Source organism: Typopeltis vanoorti, chromosome 4 (genome assembly GCF_054136105.1).
Source record: "Typopeltis vanoorti isolate ZY-2024b chromosome 4, IOZ_Tvanoo_1.0, whole genome shotgun sequence".
In the NCBI taxonomy this organism is placed as follows: domain Eukaryota; kingdom Metazoa; phylum Arthropoda; class Arachnida; order Uropygi; family Thelyphonidae; genus Typopeltis; species Typopeltis vanoorti.
The window spans coordinates 54,752,304-54,778,971 of NC_143552.1; the positions used below are offsets into that span (position 1 = coordinate 54,752,304).

At 35.5% G+C, this 26,668-nt stretch overlaps 1 protein-coding gene across 1 annotated transcript in view; it reads left to right on the forward strand.

The window, feature by feature from the left end:
* Nucleotides 1-26,668, forward strand: part of LOC150107312 (attractin-like protein 1) — a 447,772-nt gene that overhangs the window by 321,984 nt on the left and 99,120 nt on the right. The window contains exons 16-17 of the mRNA XM_090391786.1: nt 4,812-4,971; nt 20,001-20,059. Of these exons, the coding sequence (XP_090247912.1) occupies nt 4,812-4,971; nt 20,001-20,059 (219 nt within the window). The remainder of the gene's footprint in view (nt 1-4,811; nt 4,972-20,000; nt 20,060-26,668) is intronic.

Sequence of the window (26,668 nt, forward strand, 5' to 3'; positions counted from 1 at the left end):
TTTTGAAAAATGTTTTTCAATTTTCTGAATGCACTCCAGGCAAGTTGAACTCTCCTATTTATTTCCTTTTGGAGTCCACAGTTTAGGTCAATAAGATGACCTAAGTATGTATATGTAGAGACTCTTTCCAAAAAATTGTTTTCTATTGTTATGTTTTTTGGTGTTACTAAACGATTAAACGTGATTTTAGTTTTTTCTCTGTTTATCTTTAGACCAACTTTTCTGCTTTCATGATATAGGTCTTCTGTCATTATATTAAGGTGTTCTGGAGTGTTTGCAAAAATTATAATATCATCTTCATATCTTAGATGTGTTAAGTTTCTGTTATTAATTTTAATACCAAGGTTTGTCCGATTTATATTATTAAATATTTCTTGAAGGACTGCTGTAAAGAAAATACTGGTAACTGGTGATACTGAACATATCACCAGTTAAATCATTTGTACTTACTGGAATTACCATCTATTTTACTTTTTCTGTTTTTCAGTTGCATTTCTTAAATTTTTGATTTTGGCTCTGAGAAAACTTGAAGTAATAAGGCAGTCATCAGTGCCATGCTTTATGAGGGAATCACTATACCAAATAATATCTTTTTTTTTTTTTTATAATAAACTTTACCTCCCAGATTACTAACCTACCTCTTTACCCATCTCATTACACATTATGTTATCTGATTCTATGCTTTATTTCCATTTTGCTGCTTAACTTTTATATCCTCTCTATTTTCCTCTGTAATTTCCACGTCGTCTGTCTAATAATATGTTTTAAATTTGTGATTTCAGAGGTTAATTCATTTTCAATATCCTCAAGATTTTCTTCAGTGGGACAAGTCTTCTTTTTCTTGTGAGCATTCCATTTTTTGTGTGTTTTGGTACCATTTTACAACACTATTTAATATTGCAGTATCTCAATAAAAATATGTTATAAAAACATCAAATACTGTAAAAACACGGAATATGTACTAATATACTATAAAGCATTAATTTTCTAATAAAAAAAAAAAACACAATGAAAACACAAATAAAGAATCAATTTTACAAAATTACTAAGATCAGGAAAAAAAGACACTTTTTCTATGCCACTTCTGACTGAATCAGTCAACCTAGCCCTTGATCTTCCTTGGTCTTTTTGTCATCTTGTCATAAGAGGTTGGCTGCTTTTTTATATTTGTTCAGCAGGTATATGCAAAGGCAGAATCAAGGCGATAACAGATGACTAGTGGTGTGCCGCAAGGTTCAGTGCTTGGACCATTGCTGTTTAATTTGTACATAAATCGCCGGCCTGGTTTGCCGAGTGGTTAGCATATCCACTCTCCAGGCAAAAGGTAAAGTTTATTATATATAAAAAGAAAAAGATATTATTTGGTACAGGTTCGAATCCCACCATGGGCATGGATGTTTGAGATTGTCTGTGAAAATAGTGGTGGTGGTCAGCAGTAGATGATGAAGGTAGTTGCAGTTAGTGGAGTGGTGGAGACGGAGAGTTATAGAGCAGGTGCCCTCCCTCGATGAGTCTTTGGCCTCCCGGAGGTGTTATGTAATCATCATTAAATTCCTGCCATGTACCCCTCAAGGGTTGTACAGGATATGATAGTACTACATGAAAAATTTACATCATTACTAACTTCCTATCTACAATTTTCCTCCAAATCACTGTTACTTGTCAAGACTCCAACATTATCAGATCTTATATTTCTATCATCTAAGGCACTTTTCACCGTATCAATCCACCTATATCTTGGTCGTCCTCTGGGTTGTTTTCCTACCAACCTGGCAGTGAACACTTGTTTTGCTAATCTTTCCTTGCCCATTCTGTTTAAGTGACCATACCACCTGAGATTAGCTCTGCTAACGCATTCCTGGATGCCGACAGTGTTAAGTTCTTTCCTAGTATCCTCATTTTTAATATGATATTGCCATTGATGCCATCTGTTTGTGCCCGTAATCTTTTTCAGAACTCTCATATCTGCAGTCTCTAGTCTTTGGTCAAGTGTTTTACTTCTGACCCAGCTCTCAGATCCATAAGTTAAAACTGGTTTGAACACTGTCTTGTATACAGCTAAGAAGTATAACATCGTCTGCATAAAACAAAGAGCTGACATTAACATCTCCAATTTTGATATCACGTTTAATACTATTAATCGTTTAATACTAATGTGATCCACATAGATAATGAATAACAGAGGGAATAATGTACATCCTTGTCTGACACCCGATTTAACATTAAACCATCTTCCTGTACTTCATTTCTAACTGCTGACTTACAACTCAAATAAAGACTAAGTAATACTTAATATAATGCCCCATTTACACCATATAACTGTAGCGTATTGAATAGCTTCTCTCTTGGCACCTTGTCATATCCCTTTTACAGATCTACAAAACTTAAATACAGATCTTTGTTATATTCCCATGATTTCTCAATTATTTGTCGTAAAGTGAAGATTTGATCCTGACAGCCTCTATTTGGCCTGAATCCAGCTTGTTCTTCACCAAGCTTTTCTTCCACAATTTTTCTCAACCGTTTCTTAAGTATACTTGCATAAATCTTACCAGGAACACTCAGTAGGCAAATACCTCTGTAATTCTCACATTCAGTTTTATTTACCTTTTTATATATGGGAACTATGAGAGCTATACTCCAATCATCGGGAATTCGTCCCTCTGTCCAGGTCTTCTGAACTATGCAGAACAGCCACTGTAAGACTTTTATACCTCCATACTTGAGCATTTCTGGTCGAATATCATCTATTCCTGCTGTCTTTCCACGTTTCAAGCCTTTGATGGCTTTTTCTAGTTCAAGTATGAATATGTGTTCCAGACTGTATGCCTGTTAAGTGTTTTTTACCACTGTGTTTCATTTAACAATTTTTCGAAGTAATTACTCCATACATCAAGCATATTTTTTTTCTCCAGTTTTCATGTCACCTTTATCATCTCTAATTCCTTTTACAACATTCTTTCCTCCATTTCTTAGCTTCTTCAACAACCTCCAGAATATCATGCCACGTTCTTGATATTATGTTCTTACCAAAGCCTTCCCATGACTTTTGTTTAGCTAGTTTTACACAGTGTTTAGCTTTCTGACATTTGTCTCTGTATTCTCTAAGAACACAAGCTGACTTATTTGTCAGAGTCAGTTGAGTCCTTTGTCTGTTAATGGATTCAAGGAGAGGTATGATAGATTGTGTGGATAGATTGGGTCTCCCTTGATGAGTCTTCAGACTCAATGGAGGTGCTCGTATAATAATAATAAAGACTTGTGTTTCTTACCTTTCTTCTCTGATTCTGTTTAAGTGACCATATCCATCTTAGATTAACTTTGCTCACATATTCTTCAATGGGATGCTGACATCATCATGTTCTTTCTTAATATGTTCATTTTTAATGTTTCTGTCATTGATGTAATCTGTTCACTTCCCTAATTTTTCTCATATTTGATTAAGTGGTTTATTTTTAACCAGCCTCTCAGATCCATAACTGCTTTGAAAGCTATTTTGTATACCACTGATTTAGTGTTTTGGCTAATTTCTCTCATTCCATATATGTTTATTCAGCGGGTCTCCACTATACCAACTTTACTTATTCTGCTGTTTATATCCATGTTTAAATTACCATATTCACTAAAAACTGTGCCTAAATAGCTGAAATATTTCACTTGTTTTATAAGTTCTTCATTGAGAATGCAGTTGAAATTTTCAGTATTCCTTCCTATTTTCATAGGTTTGATCTCACTGTTACTGATTTTCATGCCAAATTTGTTACAGCTGTTATTCAATTTAGTTACATTAGTAGAATCATTGATACGTGCATTTTATTTGTTTAGAATTTTAACATTCTGCATAAAGCAAAGGCTAAGTTTGATATCGCTGATTCTAATATCAGGTTTAATGACCCTTTCTTTCATAATGCAATCCAAAAAGGTGATGAATAAGAGTGGAGATGGTATGCACTCTTCTCTTACTCGGTTTTACTCTGTTGACTTACAACTCAAATACAGACTGTATATTTGATTATATAATGTTCTATTTACCTCATATAATTGTAGCATTTTGAAGAGCTTTTCTCTGAATACTTTATATACTTTTTTGAGATCTACAATACAGATCATTGTTATATTCCCACAAATTCTCAAATATTTGTTGTAACAAGAGATCTTGATAAGCTTCATTTGGCTTAAACCCAGCTTGTTCTCCAAGTTTCTGTTTCATAATTTTTCCTAGTCCCTTCCCAAGTATGCTTGCATAAATCTTACCTGGAACACTTAAAAGAAGAATTCCTCTATAATTCTCGCATTCAGCTTTATTCCCTTTTTACGGAGGGAACTATGAGAGCTCTACTCCAACCATCTGGCATTTGATCTGACCAGACCTTCTGAGAATAATCCTAGAAAGAATAAAAGACACTTTGTCAATAAAAATAGAAGACACTCGGGTTTTCAAAAAGGTACAAGAGAGGGAATTTTCAATCTGAAAACAGTATGCGAAAGAAGCCTTGATAACCAGAAAAGCATATATTTTTGTTTTATTGATTACACCAAAGCATTTGATTCAATCGATCACAAGAAATTAATACATATCCTGCAGGAATAACAGTCTAAAATGAAAAGATTTACTTACATATAATTACAAATATATACTGGAATCAAACGGGGATGACACTTGAAGAATTCTGAATAACAGCAATATGTTATATTGTTCACACACATAATCAACAATCGTGGCTTAAATATTGATGCAAGATTTTTTTTTTTTTTTTAAGCTATACCTAGTTTCATCATTTTGTTCTTTTTTCTTTTTTTTTTCCTTTTAGGTGTTCATTGTGAGCAGTGTATGTCTGGTTTTTATGGTAATCCTGTAAATGGAGGCAATTGCACTGCTTGCTTCTGCAATAATCATGGAGATTTATGTAATAGAGAATCAGGAAAATGCCATTGTACTACCAAAGGTATTATAGGCCATCACTGTAACAGGTGAGTAGGTTTACTATTTATAACTCCTGTTGTATTTAATTCAGAAAAGAATTTTTTTTCCTTTAAAATCCTTCTGTAACTAAAAAACTGAACTTTTGACAGCATCCACAATATTTTTTGTTCTTTCCTTGTAGTCATCTTTTAAGCTCTGTATCCTTTCTGGCTAAGTGGACAAATGAATTTTTGTTGTTGTTGCTTATAATTTATTACCTGTAAAACATCGTCTCACACTCTTGCTTGCTAGAAGGCTGAAGCAGCAGTTAAAAGCTTTATCTAGAGTAGAACCTATCCACAGTACTATGACACTGTTTTTGCCACTCAGTACAACCTTCCACTTTTGGAAGGTTGTACTCAGTGGATTGATATAAGAAACATATCAATAGGCTACATTTTTCCTTCATCACTTGCCCACACTTGGCACTGTAGTGTTATAGGTCTTGTGACCTTTCATTCTGGTCATCATAAAATATAATAATTATTTTTCATGATTAATATTATTTTTGGGAAATGTATTAACCACAATAAGAAATCATAACTAGCCTAATTACTAATTAATAAAAATATTTCGTAATAGTTGTAATGATAAAATTGCCTGCTGAAACACCACTGCTCTGCTTATTGGTAGCACAAAATGGCTGTTTTCATGTTTCATCTCAGAACAGGGTCCCCAGTTTCTGTCTCCCCCCCCCACACACACACACACTTCTCACACAAACCTTAATTGATATCCTCTATGACTACAGCTTACCTAAATGTGTGTATGTGAAAGAGTATATATTTTTACTTATTTCACTCACTCACACACTCCAAGTGGTTAAAACTCTTAAATTCAAAATAAAAAGAAACACCAAAACTACACTCTTGTACACAGGCTTCTATCCCAGGATATCTCATATGTAACTTAATCTCTTAAATTCCTATTTAATTCTCATATTTGTAGATTTAGGGACTCAAAAACACACGTGTTGAACAGATTATTTTATTAATTACAAATAAAATAAAACTTGACGTTTTATTTTATTCTCAGTTTACCGCAAACCTACACACACAGGCCAATACATACACAAAAATTCTTACCACCACCCAACACAAAAATTAGGTGTCATAAGCACCCTTAAACACAGAGCCCTAACTATCTGTTCAAATGAACAGGCTCTAAACCAAGAATACAAAATCATCAACCAAACATTTATCAAAAATGGATACAATAAAAAAACTATTCACAAGATCCTCCATAAAGACACCAGTAAGAACAAAAAAGATTTCAAGAATGCTTGCCATTCCTTATGTTAGAGGCATTTCTGAAAAAATAGACAGAACACTTCGCAAATACAACATTAAAACCACCTTTAAACCTCCAAATAAGCTAAGACACCTACTCAGTTCCTCTAAAGATCCTCTTCCACACCTAGCACACCCAGGGGTATACAAAATACACTGCACTTGTAACATACCATACATAGGGAAAACAGGGCGAACTATCCCAATCAGACAAGACGAACACAAACGACACATTAAATACCTCCACTTCGGTAAAACAGGCCTTTCTGACCATGCACTCCAAACATACCATAGAATTGACTGGAAAAATACCAAGTCCCTACACTGCACCAAAACCTGGTTTGAGAGAAAATTTAAAGAGTCTTGTGAAATGCTCAAACACAACCCAAATCTCAACAAAAATGATGGCCTCACCATTTCAAGAATGTGGAGGACCCATCTACAACCTGTATAACATCCTAAACTAGCATTAGAAAAATTCCCACTACAAGAAGACAACCTGGTGACTTGGTGAAGTGTTTAGAACATTCAATAGCAAAAAGAAATCATTTTGTAACTATCCAGAATATTAATACACGAGGACTCTAACAGTTTATTGTAGTTGCATTTATCTATTTATAATATATATATATATGTATTTTTTTTTTTTTTTTTTTCTATCACTAGAGGTCAGGCTAGAAAAAAGATTTATTAACTACGTAGATTTAGTTTACTGGTATAGAAAGCATGAGCATGTAGCTTGAGTTCTGCATACAGTTGTATTCTTCCGATGATGACCTTGATATAGAGGTCGAAACGTCAAGTTTTATTTTATTTGTAATTAATAAAATAATCTGTTCAACACGTGTGTTTTTGAGTCCCTAAATCTACAAATATGAGTGCTGATCACCGTGTAACCCTAAAAGAAAGAATTATCCTATTTAATTCACTTAAACCCATTAAGATATCCTCCATTGCTCGGTCAGTATAGACGAAGCCCTTTGGTCAGAAAGACCAAAGGGTTCGATTCCCATTCATGATGTGAGGAACCTTTATTTGGTCTCTTTCGACTAAAGGTGAGTTAGCTGGTCTCATACAGAGATAGTTTTTTTTTCACCCAGAAACTCAGGGTTTCTGGGTTTTTTCATCCCTTAGAACAGACAAACCGCCCCATGGACACACACACACACACACACTCACGGATCTACAGTCATGAATACTTGCTGTTAGGGGGGATGCAGCAGAGGAGTGACGAGCCAGCTACATTAATTCATTGTAAACCATTCCACTCATTAGGGGACTCAACCATCCTAAGGGACGGATGAGAAGGGAAGGAAGGAAACCCATTAAGAGATTGAGTCTTCGCACTCTTTTTAATCAAAATAAATCTTTAATTTGCAAATATAAACATCAAATCAATGCAATTTATCTATACAAGCACCATTGCATTCTTCAAATCACAACACATGCACAACTTCTTTTCAATCATATAAACTAACAGATATTGTCCTGTATGAACAAAATTCCTGAAAAGTTAGTCTCTTGCCTCCTAGAGAACTGGTATTCCTTCTTGAGTTCACACAAGAGAAAGACAAACACAAAACAAAACTGCTCCCTATATGACAGTGACACAAGACAAATAAATTCTTTGTGTATCTTAAAATCAGAACACTGAATAAAACATCTTGTCTTCAAGATACTTCTGTAACTTCACTTTCTATATGAAAGTAACAGTAAACACCACTGAATAAACTATGTCATCACTTTAGAATAAATTAACTTTCTGTATGAAAGTCTCAGCATTCTTCTTAAAACCTAATCAACAGTTTTGTCACTTCAGAACAACCTTGTCTTTTATATGAAAGCTTCTTAAGAAATAACTAAAACATATCAACTGCTAGAAATCACATATCAAACCAAGAATTCTAAATAAAACAAACTTTACTAGGCTATTCCATATGAACTGGAGAGCAATAAAGTTCCTTTTCAGCCTTAACTAACATAAATCCTATATGGATTAGTGACTACTAAAAACTTCACACTTATCTGTTTATACAAGGATATCCTCTCTAATTTCTGTCCAGTTTTATTTTTTTATTTTAGCATTTGGCTAAGAAGAATACATGCATATGCCACCACCATGCAAAAAATAAAGATGTACAAGACTTAAAAAAATGCATAAAAGATGTATAAAAGAATACAATAGTGTGAAATGACACTGTAGTCATTATGTACATATAAAAATATACAAATAAGCATAAAATTAAAATTGAATGTCTAAGTTTGACAACCAATCAATAGCATCTGTAGAAACTGTTGTAATTTCAGTTACAGGTCCCATGTAGGTGCTGGAGAATAGTCAGAAATTATATATGTTGTATAGTTTGATTATTCCCACCACATTCATAAGATGAGTTTGGTCTTATTCCTCAAGTAAAACAGGAAGCTGTGCACTTACCATGGTTGGTGCGAACCCTGTTTAGAGAGGTCCATATTTTTCGAGGTAGGTCGAACCCTGATGGAGGGCTGTTTAGGTTAAAGACAGTCTGCCAGATTACTGTGGCTTGGGCAGTCCATTCCATCCGCCATGCTATTGTTGCATCACAGCCCTCAGTGACAAGTTGTTGTGCCATTATAATAGGTGGGTGTCTTGACTTAAGCCTCTGTGATGTAAAACCGTCACTATCAGACTGTACAGGAAACGGTGGATTCCAGCAAATTTTGTAACATTCACTAATCAGGTTGTCTTGGTGTCATTGTGGCAGTTGTATGTGGCTCAGAACTGGTAGCCAATATGATGGAGTAGTCTTTATTGTTCCAGAAATTATATGCCTTGTCTGATTCAGGACAATATCAATTAATTTAACATTCAGCCAGACAGCTGAGCAATATTCAGCAGTTGACTAAACGAGGCCCAGAGCAGATGTCCTTAATGTGGGAGCACAAACCCCCTAGGTTGTTCTGGCAAGTTTATGCAGTATGTTATTTCTAGGCCTGAGTTTGACAGCAATATTAGAGAGATGTCTATTAAAGGAGAGGGTTCTGCTAGGGTTATGCCCAGATACTTTGAATTAAAATTGTGCAGTAGTATGTTTTCATTTAGTGGCACTCTTAAGATGTCATGTGCCATGCTATTGTTCAAATGAAAACAGCATGTTTCAGGCTTAGTAGTGCTTGGAATAAGATGGCACTTCTCAAAGAAGTGGTTTAGGTCACTAGTTAGTATGTTCTCTATAGTACAGAAGTTCTGGTGTTGGAATGTGATGCATAGACCATCAGCATATGCAAATTTTCTAGACAGTCCTTGGAAGGTCAGAAATATACAAATTGAATAGAAGAGGGGGCCAGAACTGATCCTTGTGGGAGTCCATTGTTAAGTGTTCTTGGCTTGCTCGTATCATCGTCATCATCTATAACTACCCATTAGACATTGTTCTGTTAGACAGAATAGCGCTGATCAGATGGTCATTTTTTTACATTTCAGTATTTTAAGAAGCTTGTAGATCATTCTGTTCCTTCATACAGTGTCATATGTGGCCGTCAAGTCTATAAAGACTGCACCGGTTTTAAGGCATTTTTCGAAAACCAGATTCTATATCAGTCGTTAGGGCAAAAACTTGATCTTCGCAGTTGTGCTTGGGCCTGAAACCAGGCCTGTTCATGAGTGTCAATAATAATAGTACTAATTCTATTGTAAATAAGTCTTTCTAATAGCTTAAGACAAACACTGAGCAGTGCTCTAGCTTTCAGGTTTATCAGTAGGCTTTCCAGGTTTCAGGATGGCTAATATCTTTGATTTTTTTAAATTCTGCTAGTAATCTACCACTCTGTAGAATATTAGAAAATAATTTTGTCAGCCACACCATTATATTTGATTCAGAGTTTTTTTTAAAATTCTGTCCAGTCTTTATATATTAAAGACACAAAAACTCCACAGCTTTCTCCTGCTGTGTTCCTTTTCTATTCCCTTGATAGCTGAATGCTTAGTAACATTCAATTGACATTCTTTTTTCTTCCACACAGGCTCAGAATTGCAAGTGAGGCACTTTTGCTCTATCCTCCATCCTTCATTGCCAGCAGTTGGCTTGAAAGGATGAAATTCTTTCTCCACAGTGAAGAATTTAATTTAATTATAATTTCATAATGAAAAGCTAGAATTTATAACAGTTCTTCACTTCACAATCTTCTCATATTGAGTTAAGTTCATTTAATTATTCATGCAATGTGAATTGCAGCAATAACTTTCACTTCCCGTGTTATTGATAACATTTTGTAAACAAGTATAATGATCTAACGTAAATTGTTTAATATCTAATACCAAACCTAATCTTTATCATTCATCCTAGACATTTTCATAACCAGTTTTCCTTCCAGATATGTCATTGATGTTAGCTTTTTTTTTTTTTGATGGATCATCCTTCTCTATTGCTTATCCTCTGGTTCCATGGTGGTGTTAATTGGGATGACCTTTAGGATTTCTATGCCTCTTTTCCACAGTACAATTACTGCTTCACTCTCCTGATATCTCATAACTGAAAATAATTCATGGGTGGAATGAGTGATTTTATTCTCCACTTCCCTCGAAACCCCCAGTCCTTATCTGAGCCCTAGTTCTCCAGCAAATGCCAAAGCAGTCCAAGCTAAAAATTCAACCTGCATTCAATGGCTCATGTTAAAAACTCCAGTTTCTTACTCAGCTTACATCATATAGAAGAAATAGCAAATATAAAAAGAAATAGAAAATTCATAGCATACTTTAAGTATCTAGCTCTTGTTAAAATACATTACAGTTGAGCCTTCTGGTTCCTTGATAAGGCAGTTAAGTGTAACTTCTGCCCTTTCATGCTTCACTCCAGCTCATTCTTGTTCATTAATATTATCTCTTAAAGATAAGGCAGAGTTTTTTTGGCATCAATCTTTCCTCAAAATCAGTGTTATCAACCCATTAATTAATAGAGTGCATAATATTTGCTTTACTCAGCTTACACTTCATCCTGGTACAACTAAAAAGAAACAGCATATAGAAGAAATAGTAAATTCATAGGATATTTTGAGTATTGATCTCCTACTAAAATACAGTACAGTTGAGTAAATTGCAGCACATGGCGATGGATATAAAGTTAGTGAAGTGGATAAGAGGGTGATTGATGGAGAGATATCAAAGACTAGTTTATGAGGGTGATCTGAAAAGTTCTCGGCCTCGACCATAGATGGCAACACTATCAGCAAGATTTTTTTTTCTAAGTTGGAACATCTGTCATAAGCATACATGTGAAATTGCAAGTCATTCTCTCAAGTAGTTTGTTTTATACAGCTGCCTGAAGCAAAAGTGTTGTCTGTATCTCTTGAAATGGATAAAATTTGAGTATCGTGCAGTTATAAAATTCTTTTTAAAAGAAGGTTTACCAGCAAAAGAAATTCATTCGAAGTTCATAAATGTTTATAGGCACTCTTCTTCGTTTTCGACAATTAAGAAATGGGCTGCTGAGTTTAAGTGCAGCCATACCAGCCTTGAAGATGATCCACGCGAAGGACATCTAAAAAGTGTAACAACACCAGAAATCATTGATCAAGTGCACGATATGGTATTGGATGATCAGCAAGTGCGTGAAATTGCTGAGTCTATAGGCATTTCAAAAGAACGTGTAGGATATATTTTGCATGAAGAATTGCAAATTAAGGGAAAAGGGCTTTGCACAAGATGGGTGTCGCACTTGCTCACAGCAGATCAAAAACGCACTCACATGAAAATCTCTGAACAGTGCTTGGAGCATTTTAACAAGAATAAAACTGATTTTGTGTGTCGATTTATTACTATGGATGAGACTTGGATTCGGCATTACTCACCAGAATCCAAATAGCAGTCAAAACAGTGAACAGAAGCAGGTTGTTCAGTGCCAAAGAAGACAAAGTCAGTTCCATCAGCAGGAAAGGTCATGGCATCGGTGTTTTGGGATGCTAAAGACATTTTGTTTATTAATTATCTTGAAAAGGGTAAAACAGTAAACTGCGGAATATTATTCCGATCTTTTAACCAGACTAGACAAAAAAATTTGTGAGAAAAGACCCGGTTTGCAGAAGGAAAAAATCATCTTTCATCAGGACAATGCACCTTCCCACATAGGTGTTTCGGCAATGGGAAAATTAAGGGATTCGCACTATGAATTATTGGAACATCCACCCTATTCCCCAGATTTGGCTCCCTCTGACTTCTATCTCTTCTCAAAACTAAAATTCTTCCTCACTGGTCAGCGTTTTTCTTTTTACAGTGATTGCAGCTGTAGAGGAGTATTTTGCATATCTTACTGAGAACCACTACAGGGACAAGATAATGGTGCTGGAGCATCACTGGAATAAATGCATTAGTCTTAAGGGAAATTATGTTGGGGAAAAAAAAAAATTTTGAAATTATAAATTTGTTTTTTTTATTGTTAGGCTGAGAACTTTTCAGACCACCCTTATATTCAGGAGTAGAGATCAGTAGGTCTGTGACTATTGGCTTCTTGCACGGCTCTGGTCTTGAGTCACTACTATTTAATTTATTCATTAACAATATAGGAAAGGATTTGAGAGGAACTATTCAGCTGTTTGCTGATAGTGCAAAGTTGGTAGAGCAATAGTTAATATAGATTGATGTTAAAATTTTGCAAGATGATTTGGATAGATTGGCAGGCCAGACAGAGGAGAATGGATGTTAGTTTAATGTGGCAAAGTGTAAGGTTATGCATTTTGGGGTGAAAAGATTACCAGTTATGGACATGTACTCCATTAATGTGATACTTCATCAATGTGGAATTGATTAAGCCAGAGATTTGGGGTGTTAGTGGATAGGGGTTAAAAGAAGGCATATTGCGGAAGTGGCTAAAGCAGCCCATTGGATTACTTGGTTATTGAAGAATACTCTGATGAGCAGAGAGAAACAGGTAAGATCCCATCTTGACTACTGCATGCAGGTCTGGTCACCTGAGTACTATTAAAATTGTAAAAAAAACATACACAAAATTGCACAAAGTAAGTGAAAAAAAGATTAGACTGAAAGCCTGAAGTCCTATTAGGGGTGTGATGCCCTGTATGGGTGCTGTTGGGTGGGAGGCCTAAGAATTAAAGTTTCCCAAATCTTGAGAAGTTTAATCCCAACAGTATTTATTAAGATTAGTTTTTTTAATCTGCTGCCTTATTCTAAAAAAAAGTCGTTCAAATTTGTATTTGTTATGGGTAGTTTTCTCCTATTTGATTATGTGCAAAGTATCCAGAGCATGGTTAGCTAGACCTAACTGACCATACTTATGGTGGTAGGTGCATCTTTTGTTCTAAGTGGATATTCCAGTTTGACCACAAAACAATAAGTTGCAAGCATATGGAAGCCTGTAAACACTTGGAACAGAGTGAGGAGGCTGAGGATCCTTAGGAGAGCAGATGAAGGAATCCAGATTCAGATGAGGTTTAAATGCAGTGCAGAGATTTTACTTTTTTAGAGTTGTGGCTATTTTTTCTGAGATGCCCCAGATATAAGGAAAAATGATAGCATTACTATAATCAGCATATTGGTGATAGTGAGATGGGAGAAACAATTCATTTGTTGATCTCTTTGGCATTGTAACCATTGGACAAGAAGGTCTGAGGAACGAAGGATAGTTCAGCCTGAATAGAATAGAGATTGGAGACATTATTAACAAAGGTTTTGATAACACCATGTTGTTGAGAGGAGAAATGATGGGAAAGTTTTTATGTATCTACCTGTATAAATCTTCTGTAAACACAGAGAGAAAGGGTGCCATTAGGAAGACATATGATTAAAGTATCTAGAAAATGCTCACAATTATTATTTTCTTTTTCTATAGTAAACTTGATTCTGGGATGCTGTCTATTGAGATGGAGGAGAAATCAGTCTAATGTGTCTGAGCCATGCGGCCAAATAGAGAACACGTCATCAATGTTCCTTGGCCACACAACTGAGAATAGTAGTATCAAGAGCATGTTTTTTAAAATGCTCCATGTAATAACCCCCTCCCCCATACATACATACATACATACACACACACACCACAACAGAGACATCACAATGGTAAAATAGAGCAAGCTGACTAAGTTCACCTTGTTTTCCTTAACAGAATTTAATTCTGTGACAGTTAGCTCATCTAAGTGATGCAGTAAATCATGTAACAGTGCATTACACAAGCTGTGTCAACTGCACTACCTAAAACCTGTAGTCAGTTTACACTTTTTCCTAAACCATGATGGATGCTGATTGCACATTAGCCAAGAAAGCTCAGAACAAAGCTTGAAGCATGCTCTGTAGATATCCACAACAGCAAACCTCATTGCTTTTAAATGTGCTCATGCCCGTGCAAGAAGAATCTGTCAGAGCCAGAGGGAACTTAGGATTCAGTACACATCCTCTATAAACAGATCGGCCAATACAAGTAGTCTGGGATAAAATCCAGAAAATGAAGGGCAGGTATATCACTCGCACACTTTCAATCCTTGATTTTTTTTCTTTATTTTTTATGTGGTTCTCACCCACAAAAGGTTATTTGCAAACCTGTAGAGATTTGTAGCATGGATGAGCAAGTTTTTTTTTTTTTTCCTATTTTTATCAATTTCATATATTTTTTGTACTTTATTTATTTTATTTATTTATTTTAGCCACTTCAGGCTTCCGGTAAGTTGGCCACTGGTCTCACACCAGGCAATGAATAAACAAAATCTCAAACATCCATGCCCACAATGGGATTTGAATGGGTTGCAGAGAGAATAAGCTTGGCCAACCAGTCCAGCAGCATGGTGGACATTCAGTTGCTGACGTAGTAACAGTTGCCAAACTCTCAGGGAGATGTTTGCCATATCATCAGCTATATCTCCCAACTCCCCTCCCCTGAGTTACTGACTCCAAAAAGCAAGATTATATGCATTGCAGCATCTCACATGTGGAAGTAATATAAACTCACAATAAAAACTAAAAATCTTCTTTCAAATAGTCAAAACTTTGTTGAACAGTTTTGTTTGCCAAATTCAGTAACAAATATAACAGCATTTGAATAACAGCACTCCAGTACTATAATCATTGTTACTTATTTATAATTTTATTTGAATAGTAAGAATTACTATCCTCTTATTTAATATTATTAAGCAAATTAATATGAGAAAATTCTGTCTATTACTTGCTTTTCAAATGGCATTAATAATGTTAATCTATGGGTTATATTTCTTATGCTAATCTTAAGAACCAAGATATTAACTTTAATTCAATAATAAAATTAGACTGAGATGTATTGGCTGAAGAATTTAATAAGCCAACCAGTTTCGCCAACTTGATTGTTGGCTTCATCTGGGCATACATAAGGTGATAAAAAAAAAAAACAGCTTAAAACAGGTCAAGAACGAAACATAAACGAGTACTAAACATTATACAAATTCAAAAGATGCATCACATCAAATACAAGGAGCGTGTGTGATGTCAGACATTGTTATTCAAGGTTGTTCTGTAATTTGCAGCGAAGTTGAATTCTGGTAACCCGGAATTATCTTTTCTGTTATTATTAACGCCTCCAATGTGGTCTTTTTTTCTTATTTCCAAACTTCTGGAAGTTTGTCCTACATAATTTAAACTACATGAACAAGGGATGTTGTAAACACATGGATGTTTGAAAAAAGCATTGTTATCCTTTGGTGATCTTAACAAATTGTGGACCTTAATTGGTTTGAAAGTTACTCTTATTTCATATGGTTTCAGAAGAGTTGCAATCTTCTGTGAAACTATCCCAGCATAAGGAATGGCAATGGAAGATTTGTATTGAGTTTCTTTGAGTTGCTGTTGGGAGGGGTTGGAGAAAAGTATTTTTTGGATAACCATTGTTTTCAGGGTTTCTGATATGCAAGTTAATTCATCCTTGAGAGTTTTCTCTTCTGTTATGATATGAGTAGCTTTGTTTTTGAACATATGTATGATACTCAACTTTTGAGATATATGGTGTGAAGAAGAAAAGGTCAGTATCACACAGATACTGACCTGTGTGAGTCAGTTTGCAGTAAACCATTAGGTTAATATGTCCATCCACTTTGTAATTAAACTGTCTAAAAACGGTAATTTTCTATCTCTCTCAATTTCTTAGGTGAACTTTATTTTTTGATGGAAAGAGTTTATCTTAGTTAAGAAATCCAAAAGTGCTGCTTCTGTGTTTCTCCATATGATGAAAATGTTGTCGACATATCTCCACCAAACCACTGGTTTGGGGTCTAATTGTGAAAGAATGTCTTTTTCTAGTTTCTACATAAATAGGTCTGCACAAGGGGAGGGGGGGGTATAGACGGCTACCCATAGCAAGACCAGCTAATTGTTTGTATATCGTTCCATTCCATTTGAAGAAATTTGATTTTAGACAATGTCTGAAAAGAGAAGTAATATCTTGAGGATATAGGTTGTCCAAAATGTTTGACTTCATCCACTGGGATGTTGGTGAACAAGGACACCACATCTAGGCTGGTGAGAATGTCTGTCTCCGAGATTGAGATGCTTTTCAGCTTTTCAATGAAATGTTGAGTATTTTTTATATACATGTCAGAATTATGAATATGTGCCTTCAGTATATGGGCAAGGTATTTTGACAATAAGTAGGTGGGAGAGTTTATTCCATCCACTATAGCAGCGCTTCCCAAACTATGGGCCGGGGGTCCCTTTGGGGTCGTAGGTTTTGTTGAGGGGGCTATGAAATAATGAAAACAAATTGAAAATGTTTTAAGACTAAGTAGTTTTTTTTTTTCCTTTTAAAAGAAGCGTATTTCATTTTTATTATTTATTTTTTTGTTATTTTTTATATTTTAATGGGGAAAAATCACACATTGGTCTTGGTTCACAAATTTTGCTTCTTGGGTATTTCAGTGCTTAATGAATATTAGTAAATATATGCTTATTCATATGTTTTATTTCAAATCAGAAATCTAAGAATTGCAGTTTCAAATATTTCACCTGATATTGGAGTAACAGTATTGAAACACGTCCATCACATTAAATTATTATTAAACTTCTTTTATGTTATTTTTAATTCTTTCTTTAATACTAATCGTTTTACATTTCATGTGCTTGTATTGCAAATGTACAATAACAGTATATCTATCTATATAAAAATATGAGATAATGTGTCATGTCAAATGTGTATGTAAGATGATAAAAATGTAATTTTTGCAATATTCGCTGTGTATGTTTCGTATTGAATATAAATACAATGAATATTACAGGGTGTTTCAAAGAGAATGACCCAATTTCAAATAATTATATTTATTTATCGTGGGGTCCAATGCATCCAATCCAACACTGAGGCAATGTTTCATTTAGAAACTGACAAACTTGGAAGTTCCAATGTGTCGGTGCTCAGTCTTGCTGAAAAATGTAATCTTCAGATTCTTCATTCAGCTGTGGAAGTAGCCAGTCCTGCAGCATCGGGACATGCGTTTTGAAACACCCTGTATAATAATATATGTCTATATTACGATTTTTTTCGAGGGGGGGAGGTGAAATATTTTAATTTTTCCAAAGGGGCGCTGATATCCAGAAGTTTCGGAAGCACTGCACTATAGGACGTAGAGGTATTCCAGTTTTGTGAACTTTAGGAGAGTCATATAGTCATGGTGTCAGTGGATGTAATGACTTTAATTTCTGTTTTAGGTCTATTGGCCAGCTGTCCATGTTGCATAAAGGTTATTTGTTTCATTATGGGTTCATCCATATGGGGTCCGAATCTAATACACTGTAAGTGAATGTGTCTGAGAGTAACTCCATGATCTTTGTCATGTATAATCAATATCACACCTCTAAAAAAAAAAAAAAAAAAAGAGCTCTGTCCAATTTGAAGAAAAACAAACAAATTATCATTCTGAAGATGGACAAAGGAAACTCAATGGTCATCTTAAACACCAAAGATTACATGACAAAGATCGTGGAGTTACTCTCGGATATATCCACTTACAGCGTATTAGATTTGGACCCCACATGGATGAACTATAATGAAACAAATAACATTTTACGCAATATGGACAGTTGACCAACAGACCTAAAATGGAAATTAAAGTCGTTACATCCACTGACACCACGACTACATGGTTCTCCTATAGGTCGCAAAACTGGAATACCTCTACGTCCTATAGTGGATGGAATAAACTCTCCCACCTACTTATTGTCAAAACTTTGCCCGTTTCCTGAAGGCACATATTCGTAATTCTGATGTATATATAAAATATGCAACATTTCATTGAAAAGCTGAAAAGTATCTCAATCTCGGAGACAGACATTCTCGCCAACCTAGATGTGTCCTTGTTCACCAGTGTCCCAGTAGATGAAGTCATCAACATTTTGGACAAACTATATCCTCAAGATGTTACTTCTTTTTTTCAGACATTGTCTAAATTCAAATTTCTTCAAAAGGAATGGAACGATATACAAACAATTAGCCGGTCTTGCTATGGGTAGCCATCTATAACCTTCCCCCCCCCCCTGCTTTGTGCAGACCTATTTATGTAGAAACTAGAAAACCCAAAACCAGTGGTTTAGTGGAGATATGTCGACGACATTTTCATCATATGGAGAAACACAGAAGCAGCACTTTTTTGGATTTCTTAACTAAGATAAACTCTTTCCATCAAAAAATAAAGTTCACCTTAGAAATTGAGAGAGATAGAGAATTACAGTTTTTAGACACCTTAATTACAAAGTAAGTGGATGGACATATTAACCTAACGGTTTACCATAAACCGACTCACACTGGCCGGTATCTGCACTATTCTTCTTCACACCATATATCTCAAAAGTTGAGTATCATACATATGCTCAAAAACAAAACTACTCGTATCATAACAGAAGAGAAAGCTCTCAAGGATGAATTAACTCACATATCAGAAACCCTGAAAGACAACGGGTATCCAAAAAATTTAATTCAAAAAATACTTTTCTCCAACACCTCCCAACAGCAACTCAAAGAAACTCTATACAAATCTTCCATTGCCATTCCTTATGCTAGGATAGTTTCACAGAAGATTGCAACTCTTCTGAAACCATATGAAATAAGAGTAACTTTCAGACCAATTAAGACAGTCCACAATTTGTTAAGATCGCCAAAGGATGACAATGCTTTCTTCAAGCATCCTGGTGTTTACAACATCCCTTGTTCATGTGGTTTAAATTATGTAGGACAAACTTCCAGAAGCTTGGAAATAAGAAAAAAAGAACACATCGGAGAGGAGCAGAAAAGATAATTCCAGGTTAGCCCTTCATTTCTCAATACCAATCACAACATCGAATGGGACAAAGGTTCTATGCCATATTTAGAGGAAGACTTTCGTAATCAAAACTTCAAAGAAGCTACTGTGATAATCTATTCAAAAGGCTGCCTCAATAGGTTCCAAGGGATAACCTCTGGAAGACCCTCATAAGATCACTTAGCACACCAGAATTCAACTTCGCTGCAAATTACAGAATGCCCTTGCATAACAATGTCTGACATCACACACGGTCCATGCATTTGATGTGACGCATCTTTTGAATTTCTATAACATTTAGTACTCATTTATGTTTCTTTCTTGACCTGTTTTAAGTTGTTTTTTATCACCTTATGTATGCCCAGACGAAGCCAGCAGTCAAGTTGGCAAGACTAGTTAGGTAAATGTGTTATTAAATTCTTCGGCTAATATATCCCAGTCTCATTTTATTATTGAATTAAAGTCATTGGTTGAAAAAATAAAATTATCAAGATATTAACTTTATAAATCATTTATTTTAGATGTGATGAATCTAATCATTATATTGGAAATCCAGAAGAAGAAGGGGGTTCCTGCTTCTGTGAGTCTTTTTTTACACTTAGGTTATAAATACATTTCAAATGATTAATTTTAATTTACAATACAAAATAACGAGATTTGCTGAAGAGTTCTGATAAATACCTAGAATAAAAATTTTATTAAATAGAGGAACTGATATAACCACAAGAAAGAACATATCTTAAAACCTTTTAACCTCATATTTCATCAAATTGTAATAATTTCTTCTTTCTCTTTTAGGATATATAAAAAGCCATGTCAGGCTTGTCAATTCCTTCATGGTGACAATCAGAACTTTCCAGTTCACCCTCATATCTTACTTGATTGTGTACATGTCAAATTTTCCAAAATAATTATAGATCACATATTTGCTTGTGCATTAAAATGATCATCAGATAAAAAATATATATAGTTTTGTTTCACATACATTTTTTTACAGATCGGCTTATCTGCAGATGAAATTTTACAAATAAATTTGCTGAATATGTATGACAGAGCAAGCGAAAGCAACTTACACAGGGAGACAGAGAGAGAGTACTGCAATGCCTGAACCAACTTTACCACTTGGTTGCTTTGATTTGCACTCAGTTTTCATTCCAAGACAATTCATAGAAAAATTAGCTCAGACTCCTTATGCAACTAGTGCTGTTCATATTGATAATTTCTCATAACTAATGAACAAGAGCGGGTGTTGCATAGTGAGAGTGGGGGCTCTGTCAGAGCTGCTTCATGTCAGGGACCCTCCCGGTGATTTATTTATTTATTCATATGGAGTTTCCTCCCTTTTTCTCCCCCGTCCTTATTGGGGCAAGTTGAGCCTCCTCATGGGGGGTTAAGTATTTATGACTGTAGATCTGTGTGTGTGTGTGTGTGTTCACGGGGCCAATTTGCCTGCTTGTGGGATGAAAAACGCCTAGGGTATTTTTCACCATGAAAAACTGGCGGAAAACACCCTACTGCCGCGCCCAAGACTGGCTAACTTGGCTATTGCTGAGGAAGATCCTCAAATTCCTCTCGTCTTCGACAGGAATCAAACTGGGGACACTCCTTCCCCAGTCATATGGTTGCGAAGCACACAGCCACTAGGCTAACGGCGTGGACCTCCCAGTAATGGTACTGCCCTTTTCACCTTTATTCTTTTTCTATTCTCTTCTTTCCATATTCTTTGCTTTACTTCTCCTGAGTCTTTTACTATCCTGTCCTCCAACCTATCATCGTTGGAATTCATTGCCATGTTTGCCATACAGTGCAACATATGGTTGAATAGTAGGAATGTATATCCTCTTATTTTATTAAGCAGATTAATATGAGAATAGGAAAATTTTCTCTTCTTTCTGTATTCTTTGCTTTACTTCTCCTGTCTTTTTTTTTACTATCTGGTCTTCCAGACCATCGTTGCTGGAATCCAGTGCCTCGCTACTGCTATGTTTACCATGCAGTGCAACGTGTGGAAAGAAGGAAGGGGGGGGGGGGGGGGGGGGGGGCCTGGTAGTTTTGCATTGTTTTGGAAAGGCGAGAAGTCCTTTATAGCATTAATTGGCTGGTGGACTTGCCTTCAAGTGTCAAGGGTGTTGAAGGTAGGCCTTCTTTCCTGTGGTCTTGGGGACACAGGACCCAAGGCTTGCTGTAGTGCCAATATAGCATCAGTTATAGTCCTGGTGCTTCACCTCTGAGTGCAGTCATTGCTTAATAGGGTGAGCAACTATGTGTATATATCCATGACAGGTGGGGAGCTCTGGCACCGAATCAACCTTCCTTTGAGTATGAGTAATTTTTCATCCTTTAGTTTATCAAGGACCCTTAACAAGCACCATTTTTTGTTCTATCCCTTTCCATCAGTTGGAAGGAGATAGAATGGGATTGGAATTGTATTTTGGATTGGGGGCTTAGCTTCAAAGATGTACAAGAATGGTTGTCATTGTATATGGATTTTTATTTATTTCCTTCTTTACTTTTTGTGATTAATTTGTTCAAATTAATGCATACTAATAAACAAATTGCAAATGATGAGTTAAAATTAACTTAAATTGCCTGTCATCAAATATCAAGCATCAGAATGGGTCACTTTCACTGGTCATATTACTTGGTTACTGAACAACATTATGGTGTTGCACTTTACACACACTGTTGGAGAATTCTTTTAATTCTTCTTCGAAATTTTCCCCAACATTCCAGATTCAAAGTTAAAGCTTTGAAGAGCAATTCTAATATGACTTTCTTCAAAGAGATATGAATTAGCTTCTGTTTTTAGCAGATGATTTTATCATCTGCTGGAAGGTGATAGAATGGGATTGGAATGTTATTTTAGATTGGGGACTTAACATCAAAGATGCACAAGAATGCTTATCATTGCATATGGGTTTACTAGGGGAAGATCATGTTAGAGCAACCTGCTCACATTTTATAGTGATGTTTGAGTCACACAGTGGGAATGGATACACCAGCATACTTTTGGACTATGCTAAGACTATTGACAGGATACAACATGAAGACTGTTGTTGCATGAATTGTAGAATATGGGATTGGATTATGAAATATTAGCATGGATAAGAAAATGAATGAACTTGCAAATATCAAAAAGTGGTGTGTATGGGTCTGTGGGATTTGAGGTGACCAGTGGGGTACCCTAGAGATCAGTCTTTCATCCATTGTTATTCTTTACATTAATAACATTGAGAAAGTTTTAACAGGAAACATACTGCTATTTGCTGATGATATAGAGATAGACAAGGTAATCAGGAATGTACATGCATACAATATTTGCAGAATAATTTCAATAAGCTGGAATTGTGGCATGTGAAAATGGCTGCCAGTTCAATGTTAGTAAATGTAAAGTTATATTGGCAAGCTTATGCTAGAAGAAGCCAATCAGGCTAGGGATACTAGAGTCTTAGTAGATAGGAAGTTGAAATTCAAGGCTATATAGCAAAGATTGGAAATATAACTGAGAGGATAACTGCAATGCTGAAATAAACCTTGACATGTAAGGAAGTCATTTTTGCCTTTTTACAAGGCCTTGATATAGCTTCACTTTGGATTATTGTTTGCAGGTCTAGTCTCATGGTGGGATTGTGGACTGCAGATGCTGTCCTGTCAGGTATCTTCTCCCTCCAGGACATCGACTACCATGTGTCTCCACCATGTCCTATTCTGCTCCTCTCTGCTGCATTCCTCATATGAGAGATAGGTCCAGTCTTCTATATTTTTCATTCACTCCAGTCTTTGTCTTCCTCTCCTTCTCTCTCCCTCCAAGTTCCTTCAAGAAGTGTCCTTTGTAGGCAGTTGTGTCTGAGAATATGTCCAAAATAGCTGACTTTTCTCTTTTTAATTTCTTTTATCGAGCTCCTGTTTATGCCTATCATCTTTAGTACCTCTTCATTCGTTTTTTTTGTTTTTCCATGATATCCTCATAATTCTTCGCAGCGTCCACATTTCAAAGGCCTCTAGTTTTTTCACACTCAGATTGGAATGTCCATGTCTCTACTTCATATAATAATGTAGACCATAAGAAACATTTGGAGATTCTTAGTCTTGTTTTCAGATGTGATTCTCTAGATGTCAGTAGATTTTTCATATTGTTGAAAGTTGACCTTGCAATTTCAATCCTTTTTCTAATTTCATCTTCTGACTTGCCATTCTCTGTGATCAAGTGTTCGAGGTATATGTATGTTTGCATCTGTTCTAATTTATTTCCTTTTCTCTTGAAATTATCATGATTTTTGTCTTTTTAAAGTTGAAACTGAGGACAAACTGAGGGAATTCTCTAGATGTCAGTAGATTTTTCATATTGTTGAAAGTTGACCTTGCAATTTCAATCCTTTTTCTAATTTCATCTTCTGTCTTGCCATTCTCTGTGATCAAGTGTTTGAGGTATATGTATGTTTGCATCTGTTCTAATTTATTTCCTTTTCTCCTGAAATTATCATGATTTTTGTCTTTTTAAAGTTGAAACTGAGGGCATACTGTTCGCTGTACTTGAGGGTTTCATCTATAAGAATCTTGAGGTCACATTTCTCTTCAGCTAGAAGAACTGTGTCATCTACATATCTTAGGTTATTAATATTGCTGTCCCCCTTCAGTGATTCCTTTGAGGTTACTAATTTTATTAAATATTTCTTCTGTGCAGATTAAAGAGAATCAGAGACAAGACACAGCCTTGTCTCACACCTTTCTGAACTGGGTATTCTTCTGAGGTCTCGCTATTTATTCTCAAAGATGCAGTCTGTTCCCGGTAAAGATTAGTTATTAGCCTAATGTCTTTTCCGTCCATGCCTATTTTTGAAAGGATTTCAATCAATTGCTTATGTTGAACATTGTTGAATGTATTCTTGTAATCTATGAAGCTGAGGTACACATCTTTTTGTTTTTCTAGATATCTATGATGGTTCTGACATTGAAAATACCTTCTCTTGTACCTACATTTTCCTTGAAGAAGAAATCCAGTCTCATATCTTGTTGAATAATTTTGTTAGAAATTTCAGTTCTCCTTCATCAAGAGCCCTCAACCATTCTGCCAAGATATTATCTATTCCTGCAGCTTTATGTGGTTTTAGTTTTCTGACGGTGTTTTCAACTTCACAAAGTAAAATGGATGGTCCTAAATCTGTCTGTTCGAAAATATTATTTCTTTGTGGTCTGATCCTATGTCTGCTCCAGGATGTTTTTATTTGTGTTATTGCATTTTGGGATCTTTTCATCATCATCATCATCAAGAACCATGGGCTCACTGCCTGTTGGTGTCCAATGCCTCCTTCATATCTTCTTCCACCTTTTTTTGTCTAATGCACAGTGTCATGGTTTCTGTACACCCATTCCACACCATCCCTTTATATCATCTATCCACTCTCTGTATGGTCTACCTCTTCTGTTTAAACCATCCAAAATACCAAACATAAATGTCTTTATCTTCTGGTCCTCACTCATTCTACAGATGTGTCCAAATAATTGCAGCTTCCATTTTATAATCTGCATTTAGATTCTCTTTTGGTTGTATTTTCCGATAGATCTTCATTTGTGATTTTTCTGTACCAATCCTATTCTTAGAATCTTCCTGTAACAAGTTCTTTCAAATGGCAAAATTATTTTTCTTGATTCCTTATTTATTACCCATGTTTCAGATCCATACAGTACACTGCTAAAGATGCATGTTTCCAGTACTTTTAGTTTTGTTTGCAGGCTGATCACTTTACTTTTCCAGATGTTATTCATGGCCTTCAGATTTGTTCTTCCCTTTGCAATCCTGATCTTTATTTCTTTTTACAGTCCAAATCATATGTCATTTTACTTTCCAAATATATGAATTGTTCTACATTTTCTATATCAATTCCATCCACTTGTATCTTTTGTTTCATGTTCTTCTCATCAAATACCATTGTCTTTGTTTTTTCCAAGTTCATAACAAGTCCAAATCTCTTCCCTTCCTCATTTAGCAGTTCAGTGTTTTTTGTAGTTCTCTTTCGTCGTCTTCAATAATAACAATGGCTTGGAATCTTTTACTTATTATTATATAGTCAGTTTGGTTTCTATAGATGTCCCCAGGGCTTTTCCATGTATATAGTCTTCTGGGAGGATGTTTAAATAGTGTGTTGACAATTATTGGGTCATTGGTTTCACAAAATTGAATTAATCTTTCACCTCTTTCATTTCTGATTCCAAGCCCTTGGTTTCCCCTGCAAAATGAGATTTTTTCTGAACCCACTTTTGCATTTAGGTCTCCCATCATTATAATAATATCATCTGATTTATCACTAGAGATTGCAGTTTGGATGTCTTCATAAAATTTTTCCATCTCTTCATCTGGATAATCTTGGGTTGGAGCATATGCTTGGATAATATACATATTGAATGGTTGTGCAGTTATTTTGGCTGTTATGATTCTGTCATTTATGGGCCAATATCCATGTAGAGATTTTATAATTCTATTACTTAGGACAAGTACTACTCCATTAAGATGTAAATCACTGCCAGAGTAGATTATAGTGTGATTTTTTTGTTCTTATTATGCCTGTATCTGTCTACCCCACTTCACTGATACCTGCAATATCAGCCTTCATCACTTCTAATTCCTGGATTAAGTTGTCTGATTTGCCTGCCTCACAGTGTCCTGACATTCCATGTTACTATTTTCAAGAGATTGCTCCTGGTTTTCAGATGAGGGACATCTGAGAATATCCTCCCTGTAGGGTTTGGGATATCATCTTCATACACTACCTTAGTAGTTCTTGTCTTACAATTTCCGCTTTCAGGCTCTTCTTCCCTGTAGCTATAAGAGTTCATAGTTTCAGAGGTCTCAACCACATCTCTAACTTCATATTGTGACATGGTGTGTTTCATGGTTGACTATGGATAAATACGTGGTGAGGCTCCAATCTCTTCCACAACGGCTGGCCCTTAAGATGTTGTTACATCCCTTGACATCTAAGGGACTTAGATGTCAAGGGACAGCTGGTATGGGTGATATTTGACCTCACTTGATGAATCACCCTGACTCCTGGAAGTCTCTCTTAATAATGAGCAGATTGTCAAGCAATAAAGCATAGTTGTCATTGCATATGACATCAATGAGACCATCTGACAGATTCACATATTTGGTTACTTAGAATATGAGAAATCAACATCAGAAATGCACTTA